Below are 22,769 nucleotides of genomic sequence, written 5' to 3' on the forward strand. Positions count from 1 at the left end.
CTCACCTTCTTTAACTGAGCAGCACAACCATTTTGCTAGGGCAGGGGAAGCATTTCTAAACAGCCAGGAACTGCAGGTAGTTTGCATTCCCTCACCCAAGGGATGAAGTGCAGCCTACTCAGGGGGTTGCTTAAAGAGAAATAATGTGCAAAACCGGGCACAATTTTGAGGGCAGAAAAAAAAAAAAAAAGGAGGGGGGGGAAACGCAGCCAGTGCTAAACTGCAGTTGGTTTTAACTTTGTAACATGTCAATGTTATTTCATCAGATCTTTTTGCTTATCTTTTCACAGATTGTTAACTGGGCCTACAAGCATGGTCTTGCTTCTTGGTACCCTGAGCCAGCAGACAAAGAAGCTTTTGTGAAACAGCTTATTTATAGTCCCGATTACGACTCGTTCATTATTGATGATTACACGTGGCCTCCCACAGCCATGCAAACACAAGATGTATAAGATTCATGAGAACTGTTTTCTCATTTTTTTCCATCAGTTCCCGTGGTCCATATCATTGCTGATATAAATGCACTTCCAGCCTTGCAGAACGATAAAAGTAAATGAATCCAAGTACTTTTTTACTTGCTACTGCCTTTTCTCTGTGGGATCACATGAACGGGATAAAATAAAGTCCACACTGAGCAGTCAGTACTCCACAGAGAAAGGCAAAGTATAGTTCCAGCCCATCCCAGTCAGTTTGCACTACAGGCTTTGCCATCATTTAAAGTCCCATGAACCCCATGAACACTGATGTTCCCTCTACAGGTTTAAAAACACTACGTTTCAGCTGTGTAACAACAGGTACAGGAGGAGGCAGGGACTCCTCCAAGGACGGAGGCTGAAAATAGTCATGTGGTTCCTTTTCTCAGCAAGAATGCTCAATGAGTTCTTGCCAAAACCAAGAATCTCACAAAACATTGCCATTATCTTCTAACACTCTGGTCCCTGACCAGTCACCCTCACATAAGACAGGAGTAGCTCCTACCACTCTTGGAAGACCTTATGGGCTGTCTTCTCTGAAACCTGCCGCTGTCAGGAGTCTCCCAGCACTTGTAATTACAGAGGTACTGTTCACCCCACACGCTTCCAAAGCCCCACTAACATTCAACAAGTAATTTAAGTACAGCTGGAATCCAAACCGAAAGTGCTTGGAGAACCCCCTGGAAGGTACTGACAGTGATCTGTGACTGAAAGGATCATTCTTGCAAGACTTATGCTAAAACAGCAGGTCCAGGGTGTGTGGGTTTGTTCCAACAACCTCTTTAACTGGTACCATGCCATGAATATCCACAGGGAATATCCATAGTTTTCAACCCCCAGGGAGTATCAGTAGTTTTGGGTTGGCCTCTTCTCACATATAAGACTAGAGGGAATGGCCTCAAGTTGCACCATTGGAGGTTTAGGTTGTAAATTAGGAGAAACTTCTTAGAAAGAGTGGTTAGGCATTGGAACAGGTTGCCCAGGGAGGAGGTGGAGTCACCATCCCTGAGGGTGTTCAAGGAAAGGTTGGACCTGGTGCTTAGGGACATGGTTTAGTGGGTGATACTGGTGGTAGGGGGATGCTTGGGCCAGATGATCTTGAAGGTCTCTTCTAACCTCAGTGATTCTCGAGATCGAGTTTCCCCAACGCACACATGCCTACCCCATACTGCATCACCGCATCTCCTGCTGTGCACTGCAAGGATGTGCTGCCCACAGCCAAAGGCACTGCTGGGGCTCTGGTCCTCTGGGGGTGGTCTGCGTGTGTCACAGAGGCCCAGGGAGGCTTCCCCCAGACCAGCAAAATTGTCACGGCCCCTGCAAACACTGTCCCGATGGGCTTATCGTGTTCCCAGCCAGAAATGGGAAAGAACAGAGGAGACTGCTACCAGCTCTTCTCTTCCCATTTCTCACAGCTCATATGCAGCACGGCTGAGGCTGGTTACCACCGCCTTTATTCAGTAATATTTAGCTTGTACGTGCCAGCACCTTTCACGTTCATTCCATACGTAAGTCTTCTTGCTCAGCCCAAGGAAGGGAAGAGAAAGGAGGAAGGCTCTGGGATGCTGGAGACATACTCACAAATACTTGCCTTTTTCAGCAAGAGACCCCAAAACGGAGGTTTCCTTAGACCCGTCCTCATCTCATGAACTCAGCCCCGAACACTGCTGCCATCTCCTGTCAGTTAACCCCAATAGGTTATAAAATGAGCCCCACAGCTGCTCGCTCACTCCCCTGCAGTGGGGTGAGTAAGAGACTCAGATGGGTCAAAGTGAGAAAAGCTGCAGGTTAATGGGACGACATTTTTACAGGTAGAGCAAAAGCTGGACCTGCAAGCACTGCCAGGAGCCAGCTCTCACATTGCCTGCTCTTAGTGTCTTTCTCCATCCTCACTACTACTCCCTTGTTCATCTTCTCTGTGTCCCCTGGGGTGTCTGAGGAGCTGTTCATCTCCAACCCCTCCAGATTCTATGCGGTCAGTCAGGGGCCACAGAAGCAAGTATACTCACTTGGGAAAGATAATGCTACCAGAGCTCATCTGTGAGAGGGCCTGACAGCGAGTGGCCTTAAAGGTGAAGTCAGGCTCCTGCTGCTCTGCTACGGTGTGCTGAGGAACATGAGTCTTCAAAGACAGTAAGGGATAATTCAGCAGAATAAGTAGAGGAGCAACCAGGAAAGTGAAGAAGCAAGGCAAAAAGTATCTTAGTGCTCAGATGGCTTGCAATCAAGTGTGGGCAGATGTCATGGGATGATTTGATTCATCTGGTCCAAGGCAGAGATTGACTGCCTCCCCCGTGTCGCGTTAAGGGGTGTAGCTGATTAACCGTTACGGGCCCGGTCAGATTCAGGATACTGAACCAGTCAGACATTCACCAAAAACACATTAACCGTCTGGGGGTCCAGTCAGACATTCACCATCAGCGCATTAACGGCCTGGGGGTCCGTTCAGACATTCACCAAAAATGCATTAACCATCTGGGGGTCCGTTCGGACATTCACCAAAAATGCATTAACCGCCTGGGGGTCTGGTCAGATTCAGAACACTGAACTATCACGGATAACCACCCTCACCCTTGTTGCACTCAATGAGAGTTATCACAATGCAATCAAGTATGGTTTATTACAGCAACAGATAATCAGGTTCTTTTGGATTGCCGGTGATAGGGACTGTCTGCAAAAGCAAGCTAGTATGCATAAAATACACAGGTGTTATAGGTGTTTTAGGTGTTACAGATGTTACAGATGTTATAGGTGTTTACAGGTGTTATAGATGTTACAGATGTTATAGATGTTACAGGTGTTATAGGTGTTGCAGGTGTTACAAATGTTACAGGTGTGCAGCCTAGAAATAAACGCGTTAAAAGGATCAAAGACTCTATAGAGGTTTATAAGCAAGTATTCAGATCTCACCCAAAGGCGTCCCAATGGGGGGGGAAGAGAGGCTCAGCCCGTCGACTGATCCCAGGAGTCAGGAGGTCCTAAGGATGTTGTCCTCAGGATGGTATCTCCCCTGACGGTGGTATCTTCCCTAACATCCCCTTTCTCTTGGGCCAATTTATATTATTTTTCATCTTTTAGGTGGAGCTTGAGTGGCTCTAGTCAAGCATATCTTGGTTATGATTGGTGTAACGTTTTCCCATCTCCGTTTAAAGTAATAGGCTCCGAGAAATTCAGAGTGCATGCTCAGTGAGGGGTGGTCGCACCTTGGAGGCGGGTAGCTTTTGGGATGGAGGTGTGTTTTGGTATTATAATAATATTATAATGAGCAAAAAGTACACTAAGGTACAGCATTTGTCAAAACATGACAGGTCTTTGGCTTAGGGTGGCAAAAAGTGCAGCTTTGTGCACAAGAACAATCGAGGCCCCACCTGATTACAGAGCCTAGCCGTGGTGTCTCCACTCCACTCTACGCTCCGTGCTGTTCCTTAGAGCTAGCACACCAAGTTTCCCCAGCGCAATAGCATCTAAGGCTGGGAGCCTAGGGAACGCTCAGGTAATGCAGTTATGCCCTACCCTGAAAGCCTCTTCAATGCTGTACCTTTTCCTAAAAATGTGAATGTTAGTTTTATTTTCCTAGTTACTTCAGGCATTTACACCACACCTCGTCACCCTGGAGAGGCTGGCTGGAGAGTCACTCTGGCGCGTGAGCAGCCTGCTCTTAATAGCAGGAGGCATCCCTGTAAGGAGGAAACAAGAAGGACAGTAAGAGCTGCTCCTTGGTGGCCACGCAAGTTGGCAGGGAATGAGCCTCCCTGCTTGGTCGGGTGCTATTTCTAAAAAGCAGAGCAAGCTGGGAGAAGGCTTGGCCTAGAAGGGAGTCTCCTTGGCCACTGGCATTTCACAGGTGGGGATGGGAGTGCTGGCACTCTCTGCTGCCATCGTAGCCCCACGTTCTCCCTTTGGGCACATCCAGCCCACAGCAGGGTTTTCAGTGGACAGGAGCTGCAGGGGGCCAGTGCGCAAGAGACCTAAGCACTGCCGAATGCTACGGGAAGCTCTGGGTTGCTCTGCCATCATGGTCCCTACCAAGGCCCAGCAGAGCTACTGCCGCAGGGAATTGGGGTCAGATCGGCCTCATCCTTTGCAGGGCACGGCCTTCCAGCCTCGCCTCCATACCCCTTGCCCTCAGGGAAATGCACAGGCAGTGGAAGCAGGGACATGTGGCCTGGGAAGAGTACAGAGATGAAGTCTGGATGTGCAGGGATGACATCAGGAAAGCCAAGGCACGGATGGAACTGATTTTGGCAAGGGATGCAAAGAATAACAGGAAGGGATTCTATAGGTGCATTGCTCGGAGAAGAAATGCCAAGGAGAGTGCACCTCCTCTGGTGGATGATAAGGGTGAGTGGGTAACGACAAACATGAAGAAAGCTGAGATACTCAGCAACTTCTTTGCCTCAGTCTTCACTGTCCATCAGGCATCCCAAGTCTTTCATTTCCCTGAACCTGTAGATAGAGGCTAGGGGAGCAAAGTCCCTCCTACTGTAAACAAAGAGCAGGTTTCTGTGGAACACTGCAGTCATTGGTCCCAGCCAACATGTGTTCATGAGGGGTAGGTCCTGCCTAACAAATGTGATTTCGTTTTATGATATCTAGTCAATAAAGGGAAACTTTTGGAAAAGTTGGCAGGCCACTAGGGAGGACTATAAGGATGTTGCGAGGCTGTGCAGGGACAAAATTAGGAAGGCCAAAGCTCATCTGGAGCTCAATCTGGCTACTGCCGTTAAAGATAACAAAAAACGTTTTTATAAATACATCAACACAAAAAGGAGGACTAAGGAGAATCTCCATCCTTTACCGGATGTGGGGGGAAACTTAGTTACAAGAGATGAGGAAAAGGTGGAGGTGCTCAATGCCTTCTTCGCCTCAGTCTTTAGCGGCAATACCGGTTGTTCTCTGGATACCCAGTACCCTGAGCTGGTGGAAGGGGATGGGGAGCAGGATGTGGCCCTCACCATCCACGAAGAAGTGGTTGGTGACCTGGTACGGCACTTGGATGTGCACAAGTTGATGGGGCCGGATGGGATCCACCCGAGGGTACTGAGAGAACTGGCAGAGGAGCTGGCCAAGCCACTATCCATCATTTATCAGCAGTCCTGGCTATCGGGCGAGGTCCCAGTCGACTGGCAGCTAGCAAATGTGATGCCCATCTACAAGAGGGGCCGGAGGGCAGACCCAGGAAACTACAGGCCTGTCAGTTTGACCTCAGTGCCAGGGAAGCTCATGGAGCAGATCCTCTTGAGAGTCATCACGCAGCACTTGCAGGGCAAGCAGGCGATCAGGCCCAGTCAGCATGGGTTTATGAAAGGCAGATCCTGCTTGACGAACCTGATCTCCTTCTATGACAAAGTGACGCGCTGGGTGGATGAGGGAAAGGCTGTGGATGTGGTCTACCTTGACTTCAGCAAGGCTTTTTACACCATCTCCCACAGCATTCTCCTCAAGAAACTGGCTGCTCTTGACTTGGACTGGCGCACGCTTCGTTGGGTTAGAAACTGGCTGGATAGCCGGGCCCAAAGAGTTGTGGTAAACGGAGTCAAGTCCAGTTGGAGGCCAGTCACTAGTGGCATTCCCCAGGGCTCGGTGCTGGGGCCGGTCCTCTTTAATATCTTCATCGATGATCTGGACGAGGGCATTGAGTGCACCCTCAGTAAGTTTGCAGATGACACCAAGCTATGCGCGTGTGTCAATCTGCTTGAGGGTAGGAAGGCTCTGCAGGAGGATCTGGATAGGCTGCACTGATGGGCTGAGGTAAACTGCATGAAGTTTAACAAGGCCAAGTGCCAGGTCCTCCACCTGGGGTGCAATAACCCCAAGCAGAGCTACAGGCTGGGAGATGAGTGGTTGGAGAGCTGCCAGGCAGAGAAGGACCTGGGAGAGATGGTTGATAGTCGGCTGAATATGAGCCAGCAGTGTGCTCAGGTGGCCAAGAAGGCCAACAGCATCCTGGCTTGCATAAGAAACAGTGTGACCAGCAGGTCTAGGGAGGTGATCGTCCCCCTGTACTCGGCTCTGGTGAGGCCGCACCTCGAGTACTGTGTTCAGTTTTTGGCCCCCCGCTACAAGAAGGACATCGAGGTGCTTGAGCGGGTCCAGAGAAGGGCAACAAAGCTGGTGAGAGGCCTGGAGAACAAGTCCTACGAGGAGCGGCTGAGGGAGCTGGGCTTGTTCAGCCTGGAGAAGAGGAGGCTCAGGGGTGACCTTATCGCTCTCTATGGGTACCTCAAGGGAGCCTGTAGTGAGGTGGGGATTGGTCTATTCTGACATGTGCCTGGTGACAAGACGAGGGGGAGTGGGCTTAAGTTGGGCCAGGGGAGTTTTAGGTTGGATCTTAGGAAGAACTTCTTTACCGAAAGGGTTGTTATACATTGGAACAGGATACCCAGGGAAGTGGTGCAGTCACCATCCCCGGAAGTCTTTAAAAGATGTTTAGATGTAGAGTTTAGGGATATGGTTCAGTGGGGACTGTTAGCGTTAGGTCAGAGGTTGGACTCGATGATCTTGAGGTCTCTTCCAACCTAGAAATTCTGTGATTCTGTGATTCTGTGCAACCAGCTGATATGATCTTTTTGGACTTCAGCAAAGCTTTTGACATGGTTTCCCATAGGATCCTACTGGACAAAATGTCCAGCATACGGCTAAACCAAAACATCATAGGATGGGTGAGCAATTGGCTGACAGGCAGGGCTCAGAGAGTTGTGGTAAATGGGGTCACATCAGGCTGGCGGATGGTCACCAGTGGCGTTCCTCAAGGCTCCATTTTAGGGCCAGTCCTCTTCAATGTCTTTATAAACGATTTGGATGTAGGACTAGAAGGTGTTTTGAGCAAATTTGCCGGAAACACCAAACTTGGAGGAGTTGTAGACTCGGCTGAGGGTGGAAAGGCCTTGCAGAGAGATCTGGGCAGACTGGAGAGCTGGGCGATCACCAACCGCATGAAGTTTAACAAGAGCAAGTGCCGGGTCCTGCACCTGGGACGGGGCAACCCTGGCTATACGTACAGCCTGGGCGATGAGACGCTGGAGAGCAGCCCTGCAGAGGGGGATCCGGGGCTTGTGGCTGACAGCAAGTTGAATATGAGCCAGCAGTGTGTCCTGGCAGCCAAGAGGGCCAACTGTATCCCGGGGTGCATCAAGCACGGCATCGCTAGTTGGTCGAGGGAAGTGATCATCCCGCTCTACTCTGCGCTGGTGCGGCCTCACCTCGAGTACTGTGTGCAGTTCTGGGCACCACAGTACAAAAAGGATGTAAAACTGTTGGAGAGGGTCCAGAGGAGGACTACAGAGATGGTGAAGGGACTAGAGGGGAAGACGTGTGACGAGCGGCTGAGGTCACTTGGCCTGTTCAGCCTGGAGAAGAGGAGGCCAAGGGGAGACCTCATCACAGTCTACAACTTCCTCGCAAAGGGGAGTGCAGGGGCAGGCATCCACCTATGCTGCTTAATCACCAGTGATAGGACCTGTGGGAATGGTGTCAAGCTGAGGCAGGGGAGGTTTAGGCTAGACACAGGAAGAGGTTCTTCACCAAGAGGGTGGTCGCTCACTGGACCACGCTTGCCAGGGAAGTAGTCACTGCACCAAGCCCATCTGAATTTAAGAAGCATTTGGACTGTGCACTTAGTCACATGGTCTAAAATTCTGGGTAGAGCTGTGTGGCGCCAGGAGCTGAACTCAATGATCCTTATGGGTCCCTTCCAGCTGGGATATTCTATGATTCTATGATACCACCTGATGAAACTACTCAAGTATAAGTAAGTCTGTGGGGCCCCACACAGCCCCACCGCCTCTTTCACGGCGCTGCAGGACACAGCACAGTCTGTTGTGTCTGAAGTCATGTCAAAGACGATGGCTAAAATGCGGGAACAAGGCCAACGACCGGCAGCACTGGGGGACCCGGCACACATGGGGTGCCCAGTGACAGCAACAAGATCAGCCGGCGTCCAGAGTGACATGGAGAGCAGGTGGACTGCTGCTCTGCCAGCGTTCGATCGTCGGGGAGGTGCAGGAAAAACAACTGCCAGCAGAGACCATGCACCAGCCAGCCCAGGCAGGGTTGAAAAGCAAGAGCAAGAGAGAGCGCAAAACGTCAAACCCAGGCAGGGGAGCAGCAAGGAGGGGACAAGCCAGGGCCGAGGCAGGAAAGAAAGCGGTCCTGTGGGATGGGACAAAGAGGAAGAGATTGTCATCTTCAACTCCTGGATCAACCCCAGGTTCGCCAGACTCTTCCAGGAACCACAGGCTTTTGCCCCGGAAGAAGGCGGCTCATCCAGCACTGTGGACAGGGAGGCCGCAGCAGAAGAAGCAGAAAACCCAACAAGCGCCTCTCTTGGCTCATCAGAGTCCACGGACACTGCACTGTCAGCTGCTGCCCTGGCAGAAGGTCCCGGGGAAGAGAGGCACGGCACGCCTCTCACAGCACCAGCACCAGCAGAGAGGACGCCAGCAAGTCCTCCCTCAGCCCCTGCTTGTGAAGATGAGGGGTACAGAGCGCCTCCCCAGACACCTGGAGGTCAAGAGTCAAAGCCATCAGCATGTCCCAGCCCCAGTGAGCACAGCACTGCAGTGGTGGTTGAGAGCCATGGACGTGCACGACATGCCTGCAGTGTCTCTGCGGAAGAGCTGGATGAAACAGCCGAGATCGTTGTCGCTGCAGTGCTACTCCATTCTGTAGCCATCATGCAGGGAGCCACCAGCAAGGCACCCACTGCTCCCTTGGCCGCATGGGCCAGGGTGCCTCCTCCCACCCCAGAGCCTGTTGACCGTACATCTTCAGCCTCTGCCTTGGCCAGAGGCCCTGTGGGGGAGGCCAGCAAAGCCCCTCTTGTTGGAGCAGCAGCACTACAAGAAGGAGAAGTGTCTTCCCCTTTGACTACAGAGCCTCTCAGGGAAGACATGACAGATCTCAGCCCAGCAGCAGTTGACGAAACCGGAGCAGTGGCTACTGCCTTGGCTACGGTTCCTGGGCACCAGGTGAGCCCAGCACGTGTGGTGGTCTCCAGGCACCGAGGGCAGCCCGAGGCAGAAGCAGTGCGTGGGGTGTGCGTGCTGGGGAGCTGCCTGCTGCTCTCCATTCCCAGACGCCCCAGGCACAAGGGCTGACATCCCTTCCATCACCTGCCTGTGCTCTTGCTCTCCCCATGCAGGTTGCCGCCGAGCAGGGAGGCCAAGCGCAGTCCTCCTGCACCAAAGATACACCAGCAGATGAGCCAGCAACGTGCCAGAAACAAGAGTCGTCCCGGGGACTTTTGGATGGGCCTGTTCAGAGCAGCGAGCAGGAGCAAGGGCTCGGTACGCGCAGGGGGGCTGGCTGGTCCTGGGCCACCCCTCCCCTTGGGGGAAAGGCCTTGGTGGTGGTGTGGGGGGAAGGCAGGGGCTTGCCCATCACCCGCTCAGGCGCTAACCTACACCTCTCTGTCTCCCACAGGCATCCATGACCTCGCACAAGCCCCGGCACGCCAGCCACGGCCCACCCACATCAGGAGACAGGCGCTTTGGGCTCTGTGCAGTGCTTTGTGCTGCAGCTTCATCGCAGAAGAGTGGGAGTAGCAGCGCCCAGCTGCCAGCACCAGGAGGGCGCTCGGTGCTGGCAGCTGACATCACTGATAGGAACAGGACAGTGCCCCAGGAATTCAGAGGAGGGCTGTGGGGTGGCAGCTCCTGGAAGGAGCAGGCTACGAGGGGAGGACGAGGCTGCAAAGCCCACCTTGTTCGGTCTGACTTGACATCCAATGGAGTGGGATACTGCATCCCAAACTTTCACAATCCCTGAAAAGCAAGGGAAAGAGAGGTCATGCTGCAAGCCAGCCCGCTCCTGCAGCACAGCCCTGGTGGCCGAGGGAGCCGGTGCCCATGTCCTGGGCTCTTGACAGTGACAGCCCCTGGGACACCTCTCTGCCCTTCCCTTCTGAATGTCACAGATGCCACAGATGACATCTCGATGGCTCAAATCTCCTCTTTCTAAAACGTGGTGCCTCTGCCAAGCCTACCTTGTGGGAACAGTTGCTGGCCCTATACTTTCCATTAGGGTGTGCCCAGGTCAGGAGACTGATAGCTGCCACGGGGCTGCAGCAAGTTTTAGGTCTCTGGATAACCATGGGGTGGTGTCTGGGAACCGCAGCCCAGCCACGCTCTGTGTTTACAGCACATGTAGCCTTAGAGACTGAAATGCAGGAGTAAGATACTTAGAGTTTTAATAACAGTTTTCATCTGATGAACAAGAAAACAGGAAAACACAGGAGATCTGTGAACAGAATCAGCATCTTTACTAATGTTCAGTAAAAACATTGACCATTTTCTGCTGTTTTAGGTGGCTTTGTTATCTCTCAGGAACTCCTTGCATTCCTCTTCTGCCGGGACCTGTTGCAAAGCCGTTAAAAACTCGCCTTTACCTGAGAGCTTCTCGGCAGCTAAAGCAGCAAGCTTTGTATTAAACCTATACATCGTGGCTGCGCTTGGAAAGCACTTCTGTGAGATGAAAGGTGTAAGGTGTTCTTAGCATCACCTTGAAACCTAGCTCAGTAAGGTCTTTATAGTACTAGAGAGAGTTGCACTTGTCCTTGAAATATGCAAGCATGTGCCGTTATGCTTATACAGTGCTGCGTATTTACACACACCATAAATAAGTTCTTACCTGCTGAGCCTGGGTAACCATATCCTTATGGACTGTGTCTAAACTGACATTCGACTGCCGATACAATGGTCTCTGCTTGTTCTTCGGCAAAGCCTGAAAAACAGGTGAAGGATGAGAAATTAAGGTAACATTAGAAGGCTGGGTGACGAGTAGAGCAAGAGGTCCACAATAAATCGGGACACTCAAGTGCTGTACCTAACTACAGTAGCAAATGGGAAATCGCACGGTTACTGAAAACTGATGGTGAAAGCTGGTCGCTGTGACGTCTCACTACGTGAAAAACAGACAATGCTGCAAAAAGATCGTTACCTTTTAATATACTGAAACAGTCTTTGCAAGCAGCTGATGGGACTACCAATATTTCTGTACCGTGTTTAACTGCTCATGCATTATAAAAAGAATTGAGCAAAATTTTACTTTACCATAAACTTTGGCAAATTCTATTAAACCGAAACTTATCTTGAGCTATGCACCATGTATCCTATAGAATAATGCAATTAAAAGGTGAGCCTGCATATGTTCAAAGTTTCCTGCGCAGGTGTCCATACATGTAAAACTGATTTAAAAACTGCTGTATCTATTGACTTTACAATTCAGGCTACAAGATGTGTGCTTTCTGAGGATGAAAATTACACTTTCTTGATAGCTCAGTGCAATTTTGAACTGTTTGAAGATGATGTGTGTAAAGAGTGGGGAAAAAAAAAAAAAGCGCCACAAGCGCCAGGCAGAACGGATCCCGTCCTTCTGCTGGAGCTGGGCTCTTCTTTTGTGCATATTGCCAGAGCAGCAAGGGGCAGATCCCGGGCTGCCAGGCCCAACGTGAGGCCACCAAGCAGGCGCCAGCTGCCAGAGGCTGCAGGAAGGTTCCAGAAGCAGCGGCAGCAGCCCGGGCAGGGGCAGCCGCGAGTGCAGGAGCCGCTCCTGGGCTGTGGGCTCAGCAGCAGACGCCTGCCCCTGCAGGGGACGAGGCCCACCCAGAGCCTGCCCAGCAGCATGGGCCTTGCCCAGACATCCTGGGGGGAAGCCCTGGCCGCAACAAGTGAGCGGGGGGGATGCAGAAGCCCCTCACAAATGCTGACGAAAAACAGGGCCCACAAAGTGAGAGGCAACCCTGCAAGACTTGGAGCAAAGAGGCACTGTCTCTCCAGAGAGCACGTTTCCTTCAGCACGAAGAAAAGAAAGGCCTCTTGGCTCTAGGTGCCGCCCACCATCACTGACAGCCACGCTGCAGTCAGGCCAAGGCCAAGGCCTCAGCCAGCTTGTGGCGCGGGGGGCAGGCAGAACTGCCAAATGGCCGCCAGGGCTGTCAGAGGAAGGGTCAGGAGCTGCCCTGTCGGGGAGCAGCTTTTCTCTCTCTCTCTGTGCACTCAGGGAGCATCTTTCCTGTAGGGCCGCCAGCGAGCTGAGCAACCCGGTAGCGAGAATGAAGCTCTCTCATTTCTGGCCCATACAAACCTCGAGCAGGCCCCGCGGAGCGTGCACAGTGATCCATTCGGGTGTGGAAAGAAAAGTGCAGAACAGCCATTTATTTATTTATTAAATCTTAATGAAATAAAGATAAATCTTAATGAAATAAAGATAAATATTACATCTTAATGAAATGAAATAAGAAATGTGTGTAGAGCGCAATCCTGGAAGCAAGACAGAGGCAGTGCGCCTCAGCCCAGTGATTTTCCAGGCTGTGGAAAACTGCATTTGGACTTGTTGCAGAGGAGCAGCCAGCTAGTATCCTTCAAGATGAAGACAACACCCTGCTTTTGGGCTAGGGCATAGGACAGAAAGAGCAGGGTCTCTGGATTGCAGCGCTGCACGGTGTCTTGCGGAATGCCAGCGTGCAAGGACAGCCAGGCATAACTCAGGACACCTATCAGAGGTGCACCTAAGGAAAAGAAGCAAGGAGTAACATAGAGTAGATGGGCCTGCAAGGAGGGCAGTCCCGTCTGGGCAGCTGCTGGGCCCTGCAGACCTGCTCAGCCACAGCATCTGATGCCCTGATGCCGGCCTGCACCTGCAGCTGCTCCAGCTACCCCGAGCGCAAGTCAACTGCCAACGCAGCCATCAGGGTGCCAACAGCACGGACAGGGACGTTTCCAGGAGCTGCTGTCTGGAGGGAGATGCAAGGCATTGCTGGGCCTTGGCTTGTGAGGAGCTCAGGCCTTTCTGAGGATGTTCTGGAGGAGCTGTGTAAGCGCTCCGCTGCCCTCCCAGCAGCAGCAGCTGAGCAGGCAGCCTAAAGTGAGGGGAGCCCTGCCATTCATCTGTCTTCTCACCGGGAAAAGTTTCTTTCTTATATGGGAGCCCGTGAATTCTGGCAAAGTGTTCTGAAAGCTGGAAGATGGGCTTCTTTACACCAAGGAGCCCAAAGTCTGCCATGGGTAGCTCCCAGTTAATAGCGAAGACCGTGCCCAGCCCAGGGATTGCAACCCCCTGAAACACCCCTCTGGGGTGTTTCTTCTGCTTGAGGAGGCGGGCTGTGGGGTGGCAGCTCCTGGAAGGAGCAGGCTACGAGGGGAGGACGAGGCTGCAAAGCCCACCTTGTTCGGTCTGACTTGACATCCAATGGAGTGGGATACTGCATCCCAAACTTTCACAATCCCTGAAAAGCAAGGGAAAGAGAGGTCATGCTGCAAGCCAGCCCGCTCCTGCAGCACAGCCCTGGTGGCCGAGGGAGCCGGTGCCCATGTCCTGGGCTCTTGGCAGTGACAGCCCCTGGGACACCTCTCTGCCCTTCCCTTCTGAATGTCACAGATGCCACAGATGACATCTCGATGGCTCAAATCTCCTCTTTCTAAAACGTGGTGCCTCTGCCAAGCCTACCTTGTGGGAACAGTTGCTGGCCCTATACTTTCCATTAGGGTGTGCCCAGGTCAGGAGACTGATAGCTGCCACGGGGCTGCAGCAAGTTTTAGGTCTCTGGATAACCATGGGGTGGTGTCTGGGAACCGCAGCCCAGCCACGCTCTGTGTTTACAGCACATGTAGCCTTAGAGACTGAAATGCAGGAGTAAGATACTTAGAGTTTTAATAACAGTTTTCATCTGATGAACAAGAAAACAGGAAAACACAGGAGATCTGTGAACAGAATCAGCATCTTTACTAATGTTCAGTAAAAACATTGACCATTTTCTGCTGTTTTAGGTGGCTTTGTTATCTCTCAGGAACTCCTTGCATTCCTCTTCTGCCGGGACCTGTTGCAAAGCCGTTAAAAACTCGCCTTTACCTGAGAGCTTCTCGGCAGCTAAAGCAGCAAGCTTTGTATTAAACCTATACATCGTGGCTGCGCTTGGAAAGCACTTCTGTGAGATGAAAGGTGTAAGGTGTTCTTAGCATCACCTTGAAACCTAGCTCAGTAAGGTCTTTATAGTACTAGAGAGAGTTGCACTTGTCCTTGAAATATGCAAGCATGTGCCGTTATGCTTATACAGTGCTGCGTATTTACACACACCATAAATAAGTTCTTACCTGCTGAGCCTGGGTAACCATATCCTTATGGACTGTGTCTAAACTGACATTCGACTGGGTGATTAATGCCGACACAATGGTCTCTGCTTGTTCTTCGGCAAAGCCTGAAAAACAGGTGAAGGATGAGAAATTAAGGTAACATTAGAAGGCTGGGTGACGAGTAGAGCAAGAGGTCCACAATAAATCGGGACACTCAAGTGCTGTACCTAACTACAGTAGCAAATGGGAAATCGCACGGTTACTGAAAACTGATGGTGAAAGCTGGTCGCTGTGACGTCTCACTACGTGAAAAACAGACAATGCTGCAAAAAGATCGTTACCTTTTAATATACTGAAACAGTCTTTGCAAGCAGCTGATGGGACTACCAATATTTCTGTACCGTGTTTAACTGCTCATGCATTATAAAAAGAATTGAGCAAAATTTTACTTTACCATAAACTTTGGCAAATTCTATTAAACCGAAACTTATCTTGAGCTATGCACCATGTATCCTATAGAATAATGCAATTAAAAGGTGAGCCTGCATATGTTCAAAGTTTCCTGCGCAGGTGTCCATACATGTAAAACTGATTTAAAAACTGCTGTATCTATTGACTTTACAATTCAGGCTACAAGATGTGTGCTTTCTGAGGATAAAAATTACACTTTCTTGATAGCTCAGTGCAATTTTGAACTGTTTGAAGATGATGTGTGTAAAGAGTGGGAAAAAAAAAAAAAAAAAAAAAAAAAAAAAAGCGCCACAAGCGCCAGGCAGAACGGATCCCGTCCTTCTGCTGGAGCTGGGCTCTTCTTTTGTGCATATTGCCAGAGCAGCAAGGGGCAGATCCCGGGCTGCCAGGCCCAACGTGAGGCCACCAAGCAGGCGCCAGCTGCCAGAGGCTGCAGGAAGGTTCCAGAAGCAGCGGCAGCAGCCCGGGCAGGGGCAGCCGCGAGTGCAGGAGCCGCTCCTGGGCTGTGGGCTCAGCAGCAGACGCCTGCCCCTGCAGGGGACGAGGCCCACCCAGAGCCTGCCCAGCAGCATGGGCCTTGCCCAGACATCCTGGGGGGAAGCCCTGGCCGCAACAAGTGAGCGGGGGGGATGCAGAAGCCCCTCACAAATGCTGACGAAAAACAGGGCCCACAAAGTGAGAGGCAACCCTGCAAGACTTGGAGCAAAGAGGCACTGTCTCTCCAGAGAGCACGTTTCCTTCAGCACGAAGAAAAGAAAGGCCTCTTGGCTCTAGGTGCCGCCCACCATCACTGACAGCCACGCTGCAGTCAGGCCAAGGCCTCAGCCAGCTTGTGGCGCGGGGGGCAGGCAGAACTGCCAAATGGCCGCCAGGGCTGTCAGAGGAAGGGTCAGGAGCTGCCCTGTCGGGGAGCAGCTTTTCTCTCTCTCTCTGTGCACTCAGGGAGCATCTTTCCTGTAGGGCCGCCAGCGAGCTGAGCAACCCGGTAGCGAGAATGAAGCTCTCTCATTTCTGTCCCATACAAACCTCGAGCAGGCCCCGCGGAGCGTGCACAGTGATCCATTCGGGTGTGGAAAGAAAAGTGCAGAACAGCCATTTATTTATTTATTAAATCTTAATGAAATAAAGATAAATCTTAATGAAATAAAGATAAATATTACATCTTAATGAAATGAAATAAGAAATGTGTGTAGAGCGCAATCCTGGAAGCAAGACAGAGGCAGTGCGCCTCAGCCCAGTGATTTTCCAGGCTGTGGAAAACTGCATTTGGACTTGTTGCAGAGGAGCAGCCAGCTAGTATCCTTCAAGATGAAGACAACACCCTGCTTTTGGGCTAGGGCATAGGACAGAAAGAGCAGGGTCTCTGGATTGCAGCGCTGCACGGTGTCTTGCGGAATGCCAGCGTGCAAGGACAGCCAGGCATAACTCAGGACACCTATCAGAGGTGCACCTAAGGAAAAGAAGCAAGGAGTAACATAGAGTAGATGGGCCTGCAAGGAGGGCAGTCCCGTCTGGGCAGCTGCTGGGCCCTGCAGACCTGCTCAGCCACAGCATCTGATGCCCTGATGCCGGCCTGCACCTGCAGCTGCTCCAGCTACCCCGAGCGCAAGTCAACTGCCAACGCAGCCATCAGGGTGCCAACAGCACGGACAGGGACGTTTCCAGGAGGTGCTGTCTGGAGGGAGATGCAAGGCATTGCTGGGCCTTGGCTTGTGAGGAGCTCAGGCCTTTCTGAGGATGTTCTGGAGGAGCTGTGTAAGCGCTCCGCTGCCCTCCCGGCAGCAGCAGCTGAGCAGGCAGCCTAAAGTGAGGGGAGCCCTGCCATTCATCTGTCTTCTCACCGGGAAAAGTTTCTTTCTTATATGGGAGCCCGTGAATTCTGGCAAAGTGTTCTGAAAGCTGGAAGATGGGCTTCTTTACACCAAGGAGCCCAAAGTCTGCCATGGGTAGCTCCCAGTTAATAGCGAAGACCGTGCCCAGCCCAGGGATTGCAACCCCCTGAAACACCCCTCTGGGGTGTTTCTTCTGCTTGAGGAGGCGGGCTGTGGGGTGGCAGCTCCTGGAAGGAGCAGGCTACGAGGGGAGGACGAGGCTGCAAAGCCCACCTTGTTCGGTCTGACTTGACATCCAATGGAGTGGGATACTGCATCCCAAACTTTCACAATCCCTGAAAAGCAAGGGAAAGAGAGGTCATGCTGCAAGCCAGCCCGCTCCTGCAGCACAGCCCTGGTGGCCGAGGGAGCCGGTGCCCATGTCCTGGGCTCTTGACAGTGACAGCCCCTGGGACACCTCTCTGCCCTTCCCTTCTGAATGTCACAGATGCCACAGATGACATCTCGATGGCTCAAATCTCCTCTTTCTAAAACGTGGTGCCTCTGCCAAGCCTACCTTGTGGGAACAGTTGCTGGCCCTATACTTTCCATTAGGGTGTGCCCAGGTCAGGAGACTGATAGCTGCCACGGGGCTGCAGCAAGTTTTAGGTCTCTGGATAACCATGGGGTGGTGTCTGGGAACCGCAGCCCAGCCACGCTCTGTGTTTACAGCACATGTAGCCTTAGAGACTGAAATGCAGGAGTAAGATACTTAGAGTTTTAATAACAGTTTTCATCTGATGAACAAGAAAACAGGAAAACACAGGAGATCTGTGAACAGAATCAGCATCTTTACTAATGTTCAGTAAAAACATTGACCATTTTCTGCTGTTTTAGGTGGCTTTGTTATCTCTCAGGAACTCCTTGCATTCCTCTTCTGCCGGGACCTGTTGCAAAGCCGTTAAAAACTCGCCTTTACCTGAGAGCTTCTCGGCAGCTAAAGCAGCAAGCTTTGTATTAAACCTATACATCGTGGCTGCGCTTGGAAAGCACTTCTGTGAGATGAAAGGTGTAAGGTGTTCTTAGCATCACCTTGAAACCTAGCTCAGTAAGGTCTTTATAGTACTAGAGAGAGTTGCACTTGTCCTTGAAATATGCAAGCATGTGCCGTTATGCTTATACAGTGCTGCGTATTTACACACACCATAAATAAGTTCTTACCTGCTGAGCCTGGGTAACCATATCCTTATGGACTGTGTCTAAACTGACATTCGACTGGGTGATTAATGCCGATACAATGGTCTCTGCTTGTTCTTCGGCAAAGCCTGAAAAACAGGTGAAGGATGAGAAATTAAGGTAACATTAGAAGGCTGGGTGACGAGTAGAGCAAGAGGTCCACAATAAATCGGGACACTCAAGTGCTGTACCTAACTACAGTAGCAAATGGGAAATCGCACGGTTACTGAAAACTGATGGTGAAAGCTGGTCGCTGTGACGTCTCACTACGTGAAAAACAGACAATGCTGCAAAAAGATCGTTACCTTTTAATATACTGAAACAGTCTTTGCAAGCAGCTGATGGGACTACCAATATTTCTGTACCGTGTTTAACTGCTCATGCATTATAAAAAGAATTGAGCAAAATTTTACTTTACCATAAACTTTGGCAAATTCTATTAAACCGAAACTTATCTTGAGCTATGCACCATGTATCCTATAGAATAATGCAATTAAAAGGTGAGCCTGCATATGTTCAAAGTTTCCTGCGCAGGTGTCCATACATGTAAAACTGATTTAAAAACTGCTGTATCTATTGACTTTACAATTCAGGCTACAAGATGTGTGCTTTCTGAGGATGAAAATTACACTTTCTTGATAGCTCAGTGCAATTTTGAACTGTTTGAAGATGATGTGTGTAAAGAGTGGGGAAAAAAAAAAAAAAAAGCGCCACAATCGCCAGGCAGAACGGATCCCGTCCTTCTGCTGGAGCTGGGCTCTTCTTTTGTGCATATTGCCAGAGCAGCAAGGGGCAGATCCCGGGCTGCCAGGCCCAACGTGAGGCCACCAAGCAGGCGCCAGCTGCCAGAGGCTGCAGGAAGGTTCCAGAAGCAGCGGCAGCAGCCCGGGCAGGGGCAGCCGCGAGTGCAGGAGCCGCTCCTGGGCTGTGGGCTCAGCAGCAGACGCCTGCCCCTGCAGGGGACGAGGCCCACCCAGAGCCTGCCCAGCAGCATGGGCCTTGCCCAGACATCCTGGGGGGAAGCCCTGGCCGCAACAAGTGAGCGGGGGGGATGCAGAAGCCCCTCACAAATGCTGACGAAAAACAGGGCCCACAAAGTGAGAGGCAACCCTGCAAGACTTGGAGCAAAGAGGCACTGTCTCTCCAGAGAGCACGTTTCCTTCAGCACGAAGAAAAGAAAGGCCTCTTGGCTCTAGGTGCCGCCCACCATCACTGACAGCCACGCTGCAGTCAGGCCAAGGCCTCAGCCAGCTTGTGGCGCGGGGGGCAGGCAGAACTGCCAAATGGCCGCCAGGGCTGTCAGAGGAAGGGTCAGGAGCTGCCCTGTCGGGGAGCAGCTTTTCTCTCTCTCTCTGTGCACTCAGGGAGCATCTTTCCTGTAGGGCCGCCAGCGAGCTGAGCAACCCGGTAGCGAGAATGAAGCTCTCTCATTTCTGGCCCATACAAACCTCGAGCAGGCCCCGCGGAGCGTGCACAGTGATCCATTCGGGTGTGGAAAGAAAAGTGCAGAACAGCCATTTATTTATTTATTAAATCTTAATGAAATAAAGATAAATCTTAATGAAATAAAGATAAATATTACATCTTAATGAAATGAAATAAGAAATGTGTGTAGAGCGCAATCCTGGAAGCAAGACAGAGGCAGTGCGCCTCAGCCCAGTGATTTTCCAGGCTGTGGAAAACTGCATTTGGACTTGTTGCAGAGGAGCAGCCAGCTAGTATCCTTCAAGATGAAGACAACACCCTGCTTTTGGGCTAGGGCATAGGACAGAAAGAGCAGGGTCTCTGGATTGCAGCGCTGCACGGTGTCTTGCGGAATGCCAGCGTGCAAGGACAGCCAGGCATAACTCAGGACACCTATCAGAGGTGCACCTAAGGAAAAGAAGCAAGGAGTAACATAGAGTAGATGGGCCTGCAAGGAGGGCAGTCCCGTCTGGGCAGCTGCTGGGCCCTGCAGACCTGCTCAGCCACAGCATCTGATGCCCTGATGCCGGCCTGCACCTGCAGCTGCTCCAGCTACCCCGAGCGCAAGTCAACTGCCAACGCAGCCATCAGGGTGCCAACAGCACGGACAGGGACGTTTCCAGGAGCTGCTGTCTGGAGGGAGATGCAAGGCATTGCTGGGCCTTGGCTTGTGAGGAGCTCAGGCCTTTCTGAGGATGTTCTGGAGGAGCTGTGTAAGCGCTCCGCTGCCCTCCCAGCAGCAGCAGCTGAGCAGGCAGCCTAAAGTGAGGGGAGCCCTGCCATTCATCTGTCTTCTCACCGGGAAAAGTTTCTTTCTTATATGGGAGCCCGTGAATTCTGGCAAAGTGTTCTGAAAGCTGGAAGATGGGCTTCTTTACACCAAGGAGCCCAAAGTCTGCCATGGGTAGCTCCCAGTTAATAGCGAAGACCGTGCCCAGCCCAGGGATTGCAACCCCCTGAAACACCCCTCTGGGGTGTTTCTTCTGCTTGAGGAGGCGGGCTGTGGGGTGGCAGCTCCTGGAAGGAGCAGGCTACGAGGGGAGGACGAGGCTGCAAAGCCCACCTTGTTCGGTCTGACTTGACATCCAATGGAGTGGGATACTGCATCCCAAACTTTCACAATCCCTGAAAAGCAAGGGAAAGAGAGGTCATGCTGCAAGCCAGCCCGCTCCTGCAGCACAGCCCTGGTGGCCGAGGGAGCCGGTGCCCATGTCCTGGGCTCTTGGCAGTGACAGCCCCTGGGACACCTCTCTGCCCTTCCCTTCCGAATGTCACAGTGCAGTCATTGGTGCCAGCCAATATGGGTTCACGAGGGGTAGGTTCTGCCTAACAAATGTGATTTCCTTTTATGATAAGATATCTAGTCAATGAAGGGAAGCCAGCTGATGTGATCTTTTTGGACTTCAGCAATGCTTTTGACACGGTTTCCCATAGGATCCTACTGGACAAAATGTCCAGCATACAGCTAAACCAAAACATCATAGGATGGGTGAGCAATTGGCTGACAGGCAGGGCTCAGAGAGTTGTGGTAAATGGGGTCACATCAGGCTGGCGGATGGTCACCAGTGGGGTTCCTCAAGGCTCCATTTTAGGGCCAGTCCTCTTCAATGTCTTTATAAACGATTTGGATGTAGGACTAGAAGGTGTTTTGAGCAAATTTGCCGGAAACACCAAACTTGGAGGAGTTGTAGACTCGGCTGAGGGTGGAAAGGCCTTGCAGAGAGATCTGGGCAGACTGGAGAGCTGGGCGATCACCAACCGCATGAAGTTTAACAAGAGCAAGTGCCGGGTCCTGCACCTGGGACGGGGCAACCCTGGCTATACGTACAGCCTGGGCGATGAGACGCTGGAGAGCAGCCCTGCAGAGGGGGATCCGGGGCTTGTGGCTGACAGCAAGTTGAATATGAGCCAGCAGTGTGTCCTGGCAGCCAAGAGGGCCAACTGTATCCCGGGGTGCATCAAGCACGGCATCGCTAGTTGGTCGAGGGAAGTGATCATCCCGCTCTACTCTGCGCTGGTGCGGCCTCACCTCGAGTACTGTGTGCAGTTCTGGGCACCACAGTACAAAAAGGATGTAAAACTGTTGGAGAGGGTCCAGAGGAGGACTACAGAGATGGTGAAGGGACTAGAGGGGAAGACGTGTGACGAGCGGCTGAGGTCACTTGGCCTGTTCAGCCTGGAGAAGAGGAGGCCAAGGGGAGACCTCATCACAGTCTACAACTTCCTCGCAAAGGGGAGTGCAGGGGCAGGCATCCACCTATGCTGCTTAATCACCAGTGATAGGACCTGTGGGAATGGTGTCAAGCTGAGGCAGGGGAGGTTTAGGCTAGACACAGGAAGAGGTTCTTCACCAAGAGGGTGGTCGCTCACTGGACCACGCTTGCCAGGGAAGTAGTCACTGCACCAAGCCCATCTGAATTTAAGAAGCATTTGGACTGTGCACTTAGTCACATGGTCTAAAATTCTGGGTAGAGCTGTGTGGCGCCAGGAGCTGAACTCAATGATCCTTATGGGTCCCTTCCAGCTGGGATATTCTATGATTCTATGATACCACCTGATGAAACTACTCAAGTATAAGTAAGTCTGTGGGGCCCCACACAGCCCCACCGCCTCTTTCACGGCGCTGCAGGACACAGCACAGTCTGTTGTGTCTGAAGTCATGTCAAAGACGATGGCTAAAATGCGGGAACAAGGCCAACGACCGGCAGCACTGGGGGACCCGGCACACATGGGGTGCCCAGTGACAGCAACAAGATCAGCCGGCGTCCAGAGTGACATGGAGAGCAGGTGGACTGCTGCTCTGCCAGCGTTCGATCGTCGGGGAGGTGCAGGAAAAACAACTGCCAGCAGAGACCATGCACCAGCCAGCCCAGGCAGGGTTGAAAAGCAAGAGCAAGAGAGAGCGCAAAACGTCAAACCCAGGCAGGGGAGCAGCAAGGAGGGGACAAGCCAGGGCCGAGGCAGGAAAGAAAGCGGTCCTGTGGGATGGGACAAAGAGGAAGAGATTGTCATCTTCAACTCCTGGATCAACCCCAGGTTCGCCAGACTCTTCCAGGAACCACAGGCTTTTGCCCCGGAAGAAGGCGGCTCATCCAGCACTGTGGACAGGGAGGCCGCAGCAGAAGAAGCAGAAAACCCAACAAGCGCCTCTCTTGGCTCATCAGAGTCCACGGACACTGCACTGTCAGCTGCTGCCCTGGCAGAAGGTCCCGGGGAAGAGAGGCACGGCACGCCTCTCACAGCAC

The 22,769-nt window shown here is 52.0% G+C and overlaps 1 protein-coding gene across 1 annotated transcript in view; it reads left to right on the forward strand.

Annotated features, from left to right (window-relative positions):
* The window catches only part of ME3 (malic enzyme 3), a 124,269-nt gene extending 123,703 nt beyond the window's left edge, over nucleotides 1–566 (forward strand). The window contains exon 14 of the mRNA XM_032206382.1: nucleotides 291–566. Within this exon, the coding sequence (XP_032062273.1) occupies nucleotides 291–452 (162 nt within the window). The 3' untranslated portion in view covers nucleotides 453–566. The remainder of the gene's footprint in view (nucleotides 1–290) is intronic.
* Nucleotides 567–22,769: the final 22,203 nt, after the last annotated feature.

Source organism: Aythya fuligula, chromosome 1 (genome assembly GCF_009819795.1).
Source record: "Aythya fuligula isolate bAytFul2 chromosome 1, bAytFul2.pri, whole genome shotgun sequence".
Lineage (NCBI taxonomy): Eukaryota > Metazoa > Chordata > Aves > Anseriformes > Anatidae > Aythya > Aythya fuligula.